We start from the raw sequence: 10,293 nt of genomic DNA on the forward strand, positions 1-10,293 counted from the left end.
TTTTTGGTTTTCCTTTTATATTTTTATTGTTCTGAGATGTAGCTAATACACAGAAAAGGGCGCAGAACACACTCTTTTGGTCAATGCCTGTACCACCACCCCACAGGCCAGAAACACAGGTCAGGGTAAGCCAAGCCTACCCTTAAGCCCTTCCACATCCTCCCCCAAAGATAATCACTGTAGACTTTTTCCTTTACCATTTACCCTAATCATTTCCTTTGTTTTCCTATCTATGTAGGAATTCCTACGAACTTGTTTGGCTTCATTTGCTATTGAGATTTGTGTTGTACACAGCTATCATTTGTTCATTTTCACCTCCGTTCAGTGCCCGGTGGCATGAATGCGTATTTGTCTACTCCAGTATTTACAGCCGCTAGTGTTGCTCCCAGCATTGCAGCTGCGAACTCGCCTCAGTCCTGCTGCAGGTGTTGGGGACTTTCTCAAAGGCACAGTCCTGAGAGTGGAACTGCTTGGTCACAGGGTGTGTCAGTTTTACTAAATAACACCCAACTGTCTTCCCAAATTGTTTAGATCAATTTATACTCCCACCAGCTGGGTATCAGTTCCTGTTGCTTCACTATCTCATCAATACTTGGTATTGTCCAACTTAAAAGTGTTTGCCAGTCAGATGGGTATTAATGGCATGTGATGTCTTATTACTAGCAATATGGAGCACCTTTCCTGTGCTTATTTACTGGGAGGGAACCTTCTTCTGTGGCCATCTTAGGTCTTCCACCTATTTTTCTGTTGTGCTGTCTGCCTTTTTTTTTCTTTTTTTTTTTGAAACAGAGTTTCATTCTTGTCACCCTGGCTGGAGTACAATGGCATGATCTTGGCTGACTGCAACCTCTGCCTCCCAAATTCAATTCTCCTGCCTGAGCCTCCTGAGTAGCTGGGATTACAGGCGTGCACCACCACACCGGGCTAATTTGTGTATTTTTAGTAGAGATGGGGTTTCATCATGTTGGCCAGGCTGGTCTTGAAATCCTGACCTCAGGTGATCCACCCACCTCGGCCTCTGAAAGTACTGGGATTACAGACGTGAGCCATCACGCCCAGCCAGTCCACTTTTTTCTTGATTGCAGTTGTATTTGTGCTACGGAAATACTCCTTTGTTGTTCACACTGCTGCAAATATCCTTTCCCTACAACCATCTCATTTTCCAAGTGGGAAAACTGAGACTCAGAGAGGATAAGCCACATGACCAAGGAACACAGGGCCCGGTCCATGCGTTTCCAAGCTAGTTCTGAGTTCCAGTCTGGCTACTTCCCAGGAGCAAGTCCACGGGCAAATTCGCCTCTCTGAGCCTCAAGTTTCCTCACCTGTAAAAGAGAAAATAATTATTATTGTGAAAGAAAAAAATGTTTGCAAAGATTTTAGCTTCAAGCCTGGTTCATACTAAGTGTTCAAGACATAACAGGGCTGGCCACGTATGGTGGCTCACACCTATAGTCATAGCGCTTTGAGAGGCTTAAGGATCGCTTAAGGCCAGCCTGGGCAACACAGAAGGGCCGTCTCTATTAAGTTAAAAAGTAAACAAAAAGAATAGGACTAAAATGTACTGAGGTGTACTCCCCTCACATCCTTCCAGCTGTGATGCCTGTGCTCCTTCTCCTACCTAAGAGATCATGGAAGATGGCAAGCGCCCTGCTCACCCTTGCCGAGGCCAGGAGAGCAGATGATATGCTGACTGGCAGGTGAACTCTCACCCACATCTGGCCCACCCTGTGTGGTACCTCTGACTCCCACTGACTTTTCCACCAGGTGTTGCCTAGCCCAGCTGTTGACTTAACTAACATCTGGAGCACCGTCCATCTGGCTCCCAGGAAAAGATCCACCCACACCCTCTCCCACATCACTCGGGGATTGAGACACAAGTCACCTGCCTGAGGCCTACATGGCTAGCATGACTGCCCTCTGGGAGTGGAAGGGAAGCTGCCAGTTTCGGTCTCTACTGATAAGGAGTGAGGGAGACATGGTCCGTCCCTGGAGGAGAGGCAACTCCCAGCCCACTTGTTTTTCAGTGCACAAAGCCCAGTCATGAAAGCCACTGACTTTATTGATCTAAAAAACTTTACAAGGACAGTGACTGTTCTGCCCAAAAAGGAGCCAAATGGTATCAAACGGACTGAAAGTGAGGGTGGGGGGTGAGGGACGGGGCCAGGAATCCATTCAGGAAAGCTGGTAACTGTCACCAGGGAACTGGCAAGGGAAAAAGGGCGGGGGAGGCATGCAAGAGCGAGAATCCAAAAAAGTTGAAATGGTTAGGGGAGAAAACTCCCAAAAGACCCTGGAGTACGTCGGAGGTGAGTACGACAATAGCAATCTTTTCCTTCGTAGAGGGCAGGGGAGGAGTCCCTACTCGGCTGCAAACTCTGGATGAGGGCTGGGGATTGAGAGCTTCCCAGAGAGCATCACAAGAAGGCGTCACACCACTCTCGAAGGCATCCGAAGCAGTCCCGGGACTGCTTGGCGTTGGCGCCACACGTGTCCTTCAGCCATTCCCGGAAGAGGTCTTCATCTTTCTTTAGCACCAGAAACTGGCCAAGGACAACATAGGCCTGCAAAACAGGGAAAAAGGAAGGGGTGTGCTGCTCAGTGTTCAGTGAGGGATAAGAGCAAGGCGGCCATTCCTGTGCCATTCAGAGTACACAAGCCCAAGAAGCAGCGTGGGTTTTGCCCCCATCTCCTCTCCACCAGGTGCCCAGGCTCTGGCAGCCTCTTCAGATTATACCCCACTGTCCACCCCCTAGCAGATGGACTCACTTCCCTCCCACCCCCGCCTGCACCAGGTACAGGCGGCCACCCCACACCTTGTCAAAGCCCCTCTCCTCCAGCTTCTTGCCCAGGACTTCACCAATCCCAGCCAGGCTCCCCACTGGCTTCTCCCCCATGGGCTCTGCCACGAAGTCTCGGTGCTTTTGGGAGGTTGTCATCTTGATCAGGCTTAATCTAGGAATCCCAAAAGAAAGGCAGATTAGGGCTGAAGACCTGGAACTCCTAAGAGCCCACTAGCAATCTCACAGTAAGAGGCAGCCAAGCCAGGGGTTCCGGTGGCTTGCTCTATCCCCCTCATCCTGAAAGGAGAAAACCGAGATCCAGGGAGACTCTTCCCTACTATTCTGAAAAGGAGTTTCTTCCTGCAGGACCTGGATTTTGATCTTGCCCCAGAAGAAAAACAATCTTGCCTAACAGGTGGCGCAAGCGGGGCAGTGGGAAGATTCCCAGAGTCAGTAGCCAGGGCTGCCCGGAAGCTGTCACTCCCTCTGTGACCTTGGCTGAGCCAAGAAGGTACTGACTGCCTGGAACAGCCACTTGGCGTGGAAAGCTAACCAAAGAATCTCTACCTACAGGGCGAAGCGCACACCGAGCGCTGCGCACACCCGCTACGCGTCCACGAGGCACACGCCGCACCCCAGCTCCGCCCCCATCGCGCGCAGCCGCGGCCCGCCCCCTCCCGCGGCCCGGCTTCCACGCGCCGCACCCCGCCCCCTCCCCGCAGCGCGGCCAAACTCTCCCCCAGGGCCCGCCACAGCGCCTGCGGCCCCTCTCCTCCCCTTCTCCCCGCAATCCCTCTGGCCTCCAGCCAGGGCCCTGCTCCGCGGCTCGCGCTCACCGGCAGCTTCAGTTCCCGTAACGGTTCCTCCCGCCACCCTGCTGCTCCCGCGGATACGTCAAGCCACTAGAACTTTCTTCCATTTCCGCTTCCGGGTCGCCTCAGCCGCCTTTAAAAAAAAAAAAAAACCTTCCACGTTGGGCCCTTCTAGCCAGTTAGAGCTATAGAGTTGAGGCGCCACGGACCTCGACGGCGTCCTTAGTAGGCGCTCCTTTCCGGTTCTTCGCGGGAAGCCCTGTCTTCTAAGGTCTCGCTCCTCGAGCAGTTCTGAGGGAGAGAGGCCTACAGGGAGAGAACTTCCTTTCTGTGCTGCCCGGACCCGGAACTCAAGGACTTAGGCTTGACCGACCTGGCGTAGGGAAGAGTTAGAAGACGGACAAGGGAGGGGACGGGTGGCCGGGAGGCCTCTGAGACAGCGCCGGAAGACGGTTTTCGGAGGGATCCGACTCAGACTCACGTCGCACTCCTCGCAGTGGGACTGGTGGGAACTGGGAACGCTGGAGACCTGATTTCGAGGTGACGCTACCGTCGCGGCCGCCGGCAAGTTCCTTTACTGTGTTTTCTTGGCTCAGCCTTGAAGTGAGTCGTGGACGATCCTCTCTCAGCGTCCAGCCTGGACAGCGGGGTTGCTCCGGCAGCGTTCCTGGGAGCCCAGGGCCAGAGACTGAGTGTGGGTGTTTCTCTGAGGGTCTTTTCTCCGGGATAGACAGGGAGGAGGAAGGAGAACGGCAACTAGAGATGACAGTGTTTCCTTCGGAAACCATCAGTCTTAAGGGTGCTGGTCCTCGTCTTCTAAGTACGCAAGTCAGAAAAATGCAGATGTCGCAGACAAGCCTGCTCACCTCAACCTTTAATTAACTAGTTCCTGGCTTGGACCATCACGGTGGCCACCTAATTTGTCTCCGGCTGTAGTGTGTTGCCAGACTGAACTTCTCTGTTGTGTGACTGTGCCAGACTTGGGGTGTACAAGCGTGTTGAGAAAGATACGGTTTATTTCAAACTCCTTCCAGAGAGGTTGCCAGGATGATTTATCTGGAACTTTCCTATAGTTTTACATTACACCAGTACCTAAGATTGTAGAAGTTACTTTTTTTTTTTTTTTTTTGAGACCGAGTCTCTCTCTGTTGCCCAGGCTGGAGTGCAGTGGCACGATCTCGGCTCACTCTAAGCTCCGCCTCCCGGGTTCACGCCATTCTCCTGCCTCAGCCTCCAAAGTAGCTGGCGCCCGCCACCACGCCCGGCTAATTTTTTGTATTTTTAGTGGAGACGAGGTTTCACCGTGTTAGGATGGTCTGGATCTCTTGACCTCGTGATTCGCCCGCCTCGGCCTCCCAAAGTGCTGGGATTACAGGCGTGAGCCACAGCTCCCTGCCGGAGTTACTTTTACATGACATGCACTGTTGTCCCATTCTGTAACAGTGCTGAGTTAGCTGTTATTTTTCTGGGACCTAGAGAAGTTGAATAGTTAGGAAATAAATGAGGGTAGGATTTGAATCCAGGCAGTTAGACTTCAGAGCCCATGTTCTTAACCAAGACACCGTGTCACCCCTCAGTAAAAGGCCCCTCCCCATCTTCAGAACAGTCCTGGGTTCTGAGCCTGCCATCCAAGGAACTCAGGAGGAGGAGTTGACAGTCTCTTCGTTCCTAACCACCCTGGGACAACTTCAGCATGTCTCAGGCCACCAAGAGGAAGCATGTGGTGAAGGAGGTGCTGGGGGAGCACATCGTGCCCTCCGACCAGCAGCAGATTGTCAGGGTGAGTGGCTTTGGGCACAAGCTGCTCTGCTCCCCACCCCTCCAGCCCTGGAGGGCCCCTGGGGTGGTGGCAGGGTGCGCGTGGCTGAGAGAGTGTTTGACCGATGAGACTGATTCTTGGTCTCTCCTGAACCAGGTACTCAGGACCCCAGGGAACAATCTGCATGAGGTGGAGACAGCCCAAGGGCAGCGCTTCCTGGTGAGCATGCCCTCTAAATACCGCAAGAACATCTGGATCAAGAGAGGTGAGAGGATCACTCCTGTAATCCCAGCACTTTGAGGGGCTGAGGTGGGAGGATCGCTTGAGACTATCCTGGGCAGCATAATGAGACCTTGTCTCTACAAAAAGTAAAAAATTAGTTGGGCACGTGCCTGTGATCCCAGCTATTCGGGAGGCTGAGGCCTGAGAATCACTTGAGCCTGGGAGGTGGAGGCTGCAGTCAGCTATGATCATGCTATTGCATTCCAGCCTGGGCAACAGAGCAAGACCCTGTCTCAAAAAAAAAAAAGAAAAAAAGAGAGACAGGGAGGTGAGAGAGGCAGCCCTCTCTAGGAGATAGAACCACTTCCTATGGCTTTGGCTTTCCTTATTGCAGGCAGGCCTGACTTTGCCTTTTCTCTTCTTACCTACAGGAGACTTTCTCATTGTTGACCCCATTGAAGAGGGAGAAAAGGTGAAGGCTGAGATCTCGTTTGTGCTCTGCAAGGACCACGTGCGCTCCCTGCAGAAGGAGGGCTTTTGGTAGGTGGTCCCCTTGATCACTGACTCTCTGGCTTCTGAAGGCTTTGCCTTCCTAGCTTGGGAATTAGGGGAGGGAAGGTCATGGCATCCCAGGCAGAGACAGCTGGAAACAGCTCTTTTGTGAGAAAGTGATTTGTCCTCCCTGACTTTGCTCATCTCTTGGCATAGGCCTGAGGCCTTCTCTGAAGTGGCTGAGAAACACAACAACAGGAACAGGTGAGAAACAAGCCTTGCGGTGGGACACATGGAAAATAAGGGGTTCATGCTTTGGTACCTTGAGGGAAAAATAGAGCCTTTTTTCCTCCTTACATAGGGTATCTGTTGAGAGCTCCTACGTATGTGGTACATAGTTATGAATGTGGCTTGAAGGTCAGATTCTCTGGGTTAAAATCCTGGCTTTGCCACTTAAAGCTGAATGACTTTAAGCACGTCATTTAATTCCTTCCAACTCTATTTTCCTTATATATAAAATGGGAGCATTGTGAGGATTAAAGAAGTGGATGGCTTGTAAAATTGCTTAGTGCAGCATCTGGTGTGTGATGCGGGTTCATTAAGCATTAGTTGGTGGTCGTAGAATCATTATTCCTGACTGAAACAAATGGCTGTGGCACATGTTTGGGGACTGGGGTCAGTCTTTAGCCTGTTTCTCTAGCCAAGTTTCCCCACTGTTTGCTCTGCCTCTGTCCCTTGTTTTAGTCTTTAAAGGGTGCTGTAGGGCCCTGACTGCTGGGCCGGATGGTCCTCCTTTTTTTGGAACTCCTTGATTGTAGATCTGGTTTTCTCAGAAGGTGCTGGGCTAACTCTGCTCTTTTCCCTTCGTGCAGACAAACTCAACCAGAACTCCCAGCTGAGCCACAGTTATCAGGAGAGGAGTCCAGCTCAGAAGATGATTCTGACCTGTTTGTTAACACAAACCGCAGACAGTATCATGAGAGTGAGGAGGAGAGCGAAGAGGAGGAGGCCGCCTGAGACTCCAGGACCCACTTTTCCACTTGCTCAGGGATGGGCCCCTGGCTCTTCTGGGCTTGGACATTCCCAGGGTGCTTTGCAGATCTTCACCCCTGGATGGGGACAAAGCAGGGCCCCTCTCTGAACTGATGTTTTGATTAGGAGAATTAAACCCCTGGTGGGTTGGTGACTTGTTCTGGTGTCTGAGTGGCTCTCTCGGGGGACGGAGGCTTGTGGTGAGGTGAAGAACTGCTCCCTGGTAAAGAGACCTTGTGACTGGGTGGGCTGAATGGGAAGGAAATGGGAAATGGCTGGAGTCTTTCCCCAGTTGTTTGTTCTTTCTTACTGGGCACTTAGAAAGTGCCAGGCCCTGCGCTGGGCCTCCTTGCATGTGTGTAACAGCTGGGAGCTTCCTGCTTCCTTGCCTGCTTGCAGTTCATACCGATTCAAGCATTCAGGATGACAGTCCTAGGACCTAACACCCACCTGCCTCTAAGAGACGCTCAGGAGCCCATGGTGCCTCATGCTGTTCTCCCCGCCTTTCTAGTCACCCTGCGTACGGGAGTGCTCACCTCCAGCTACTGTGTCCATCCCCACATGCCATCCCGTCTCTCCCACCATTCTTCACCATCCATCAGCTCCAGAAGGTGGCTGGCAAATCTCTCTGTCCTTACCTTTGTTTTGAATGGTCCGGCCATCTGACTTTAATTGAAACCTGAGTATTCCCTGAGGACATTGATTGTCTTGTAACCTTTTAAATGGAGGCTGCTTTTCCACCCTGACCCTTCATCCTTCTAACCAGCCCTGACATTCTCATGATTAACCTTCTGTCTTCACTTCCCTCTTGCATAGCATCAGTTCCATGGTCCACCCTACACCCCCGTGTCCCTCCATTCTGTTCAGCTAGGAAAACCCTAACCCTGGGTAAACCCAGTCATTCAACTCTGCCCAAACCCAAGTCACCGTCATTAGGTGAGAAAACAGCCAGCCTGGCCAGCCGTTGTACCTTAAGTTTATCGTTACAAACCTCAGATGGACACTAAGCACTGCCCAGTGGATCTACTCTGGGATGTCTGTTTCAAAACTTCTGTCTTATCTATCAATTCCCCCTTCTTGTGGTAGTTACCACAACCCATGCCTCATTAAGAAATAGCAGCTATCAGAGGGAACACCTGCCTCCCCATTACCAACTCTGCAGATGTGCTCACATACCTTCCCGTTGTAAGCCAGTGGGACTTAAACCTTACCTCTTGTGCTTCGAAGCCCTTTTTTTTTTTTTTTTTGAGACAGATTCTACCTGTGTTGCTCAGGCTGGCGTGCAGTGGTGTAGTCTCTGCTCACTGTAACCTTCACCTACCGGGTTCAAGTAATTCTCCTGCCTCAGCCTCCCAAGTTGCTTGGACTACAGGCGTGCACCACCACACCTGGCTAACTTTTTCTATTTTTAGGAGAGATGGGGTTTTGCCATGTTGCCCAGGCTGGTCTCGAACTCCTGACCTTAAGTGAACCTCCTGCTTCAGCCTCCCAAACTGCTGGGATTACAGGTGTGTGCCACCATGCCTGGCTAATTTTTGTATTTTCAGTAGAGACAAGGTTTTGCCATGTTGGCCAGGCTGGTCTCGAACTCCTGACCTCAAGTGGTCTACCCACCTCGGCCTCCTAGAGTGCTGAAATTACAGGTGTGAGCCACTGTGCCCGACCTCTTTTGCTTTCTTAAAGACTTTGGTCGGGTATATGTGTTGGGTTTTGTTCTGTTTGGGTTTGGGTGTTTGATTCTTTTGTTTTTTTGTTTTGTGTTTTTGGCCGTCCTGTCTACTGGATATGATGTGTTAGTGCCAAGCGTGCTGTAGAATCTCCCATTTCAGAAACAGGCGTGAAAACCTGTACTGATTCCCACGTCTTCCAGCTATCACTTCATTTATCTGTTTCTCATTTGCTTCCTCTTATAGTGTGGCTTTAAACATATATACATCTGTATATATGTATGTATGAATATACATGTATAAAATATGTAGATGTATATACCAAAAATAGACGATATGGGTTAAAGATATGTATGTGTGTGTATCTATAATTCATCTGAAGTTGTTTTTTCTGAGAGGTAGCAAACTTCTCCTAAAGGGAAAGTCACTTGTCCCTATACTATTTCTTGGACGGTTCATTCTTTGCTCACTGGAAATATCTTTTTTTTTTTTTTTTTGAGACGGAGTCTCGCTCTATCACCCAGGCTGGAGTGCAGTGGCACAATCTCGGCTCACTGCAAGCTCTGCCTCCCAGGTTCACGCCATTCTCCTGCCTCAGCCACCCAAGTAGCTGGGACTACAGGCGCCCACCACCACGCCTGGCTAATTTTTTGTATTTTTTTAGTAGAGACAGAGTTTCACTGTGTTAACCAGGATGGTCTCGATCTCCTGACTTCGTGATCCGCCCGCCTCGGCCTCCCAAAGTGCTGGGATAACAGGCGTGAATCAGCATGCCCGTCCCTGTTTTTTATTTTATTTTTAAATAAATATTGTAGAAAAATTAACAGTTTTTCATCTTCCTATCCAGAAATGAGATATGTTCTTTGGGAAGGTGGTGTGGTCTTCAAATGGGCTTTTACTTCCAATCTGATTTAGTCTTAGGAGTTTTATGAAAGTCCTAGTTACTGGTAGTGAAGGATCTGTAGAAATCACCTTTGCCCATCCCTGGCATCCACCTGTGTGTCCATCTTTGTGTTGCCCACCTTGTCGAATGCGCAGTTCTTCAGTTGATCTTGTGGCTTTCTAGATAGCCAAATTGTATCCCACTAATGGCAGTTTCATCTCCTCCTTTACACTCATGTCTATTTCTTGTGACTCTCGGAGGCCAGGACCTCCAGTGTGATGTTGCATGGCACCCTTGATTGCCCCTTTCTCAGTGGGAATGGTTTTCACGTTGCGTCCTGAGGTAGGACGCTTGCTCTGGGCTTCCAGTAGATGATCTTCATTAGGCTGAAGATGTTTTCTTCTGTTCTAGCTTATTGGGTTTTTTCTTTTTTCCCCCTTCCCTTTTGTTTAACAGTGATGAATGTTGACATCTATGGAGAAAATCAAAAGATTTTATTGTGTGATTGTACTGAGTTACAGTAATAGGTTTCCTAATGTTGAACACACCTCGCATTCTGATATAAACCTTGCTTAGTTTTTTTTTTTTTTGAGACGGAGTCTGGCTCTGTCGTCCGGGCTGGAGTGCAGTGGCCGGATCTCAGATC

At 50.2% G+C, this 10,293-nt stretch overlaps 2 protein-coding genes across 9 annotated transcripts; one reads left to right on the plus strand and one right to left on the minus strand.

Moving 5' to 3' along the window:
* Positions 1-2,041: 2,041 nt before the first annotated feature.
* On the minus strand, positions 2,042-3,684 carry BANF1 (barrier to autointegration nuclear assembly factor 1). Of its 4 annotated transcripts, none has more exons than XM_005577199.3 (3): positions 3,617-3,684; positions 2,814-2,952; positions 2,042-2,561 (listed from the first exon to the last, which is right to left on the minus strand). In XM_005577199.3, the coding sequence occupies exons 2-3, from the start codon at positions 2,934-2,936 to the stop codon at positions 2,415-2,417; spliced, it is 270 nt and encodes an 89-aa protein (XP_005577256.1). In that variant the 5' UTR covers positions 2,937-2,952; positions 3,617-3,684; the 3' UTR covers positions 2,042-2,414. The 4 variants fall into 4 exon arrangements, with proteins under 4 accessions (XP_005577256.1, XP_073869264.1, XP_073869266.1 ...); XM_074013163.1 differs by lacking the exon at positions 3,617-3,684 and adding an exon at positions 3,352-3,412; XM_074013165.1 differs by lacking the exon at positions 3,617-3,684 and adding an exon at positions 3,348-3,412.
* A 359-nt stretch (positions 3,685-4,043) lies between these two features.
* EIF1AD (eukaryotic translation initiation factor 1A domain containing) lies at positions 4,044-7,256 on the plus strand. 5 transcript variants are annotated; one of them, XM_045372154.1, is made up of 6 exons: positions 4,044-4,286; positions 5,170-5,372; positions 5,508-5,616; positions 6,005-6,113; positions 6,282-6,329; positions 6,938-7,256. In XM_045372154.1, the coding sequence occupies exons 2-6, from the start codon at positions 5,286-5,288 to the stop codon at positions 7,080-7,082; spliced, it is 498 nt and encodes a 165-aa protein (XP_045228089.1). In that variant the 5' UTR covers positions 4,044-4,286; positions 5,170-5,285; the 3' UTR covers positions 7,083-7,256. The 5 variants fall into 5 exon arrangements, with proteins under 5 accessions (XP_045228089.1, XP_005577254.1, XP_045228091.1 ...); XM_005577197.3 differs by having other exon boundaries at positions 5,194-5,372; XM_045372156.1 differs by having other exon boundaries at positions 4,044-4,156.
* Positions 7,257-10,293: the final 3,037 nt, after the last annotated feature.

This window comes from Macaca fascicularis, chromosome 14 (genome assembly GCF_037993035.2).
Source record: "Macaca fascicularis isolate 582-1 chromosome 14, T2T-MFA8v1.1".
Taxonomy (NCBI): domain Eukaryota; kingdom Metazoa; phylum Chordata; class Mammalia; order Primates; family Cercopithecidae; genus Macaca; species Macaca fascicularis.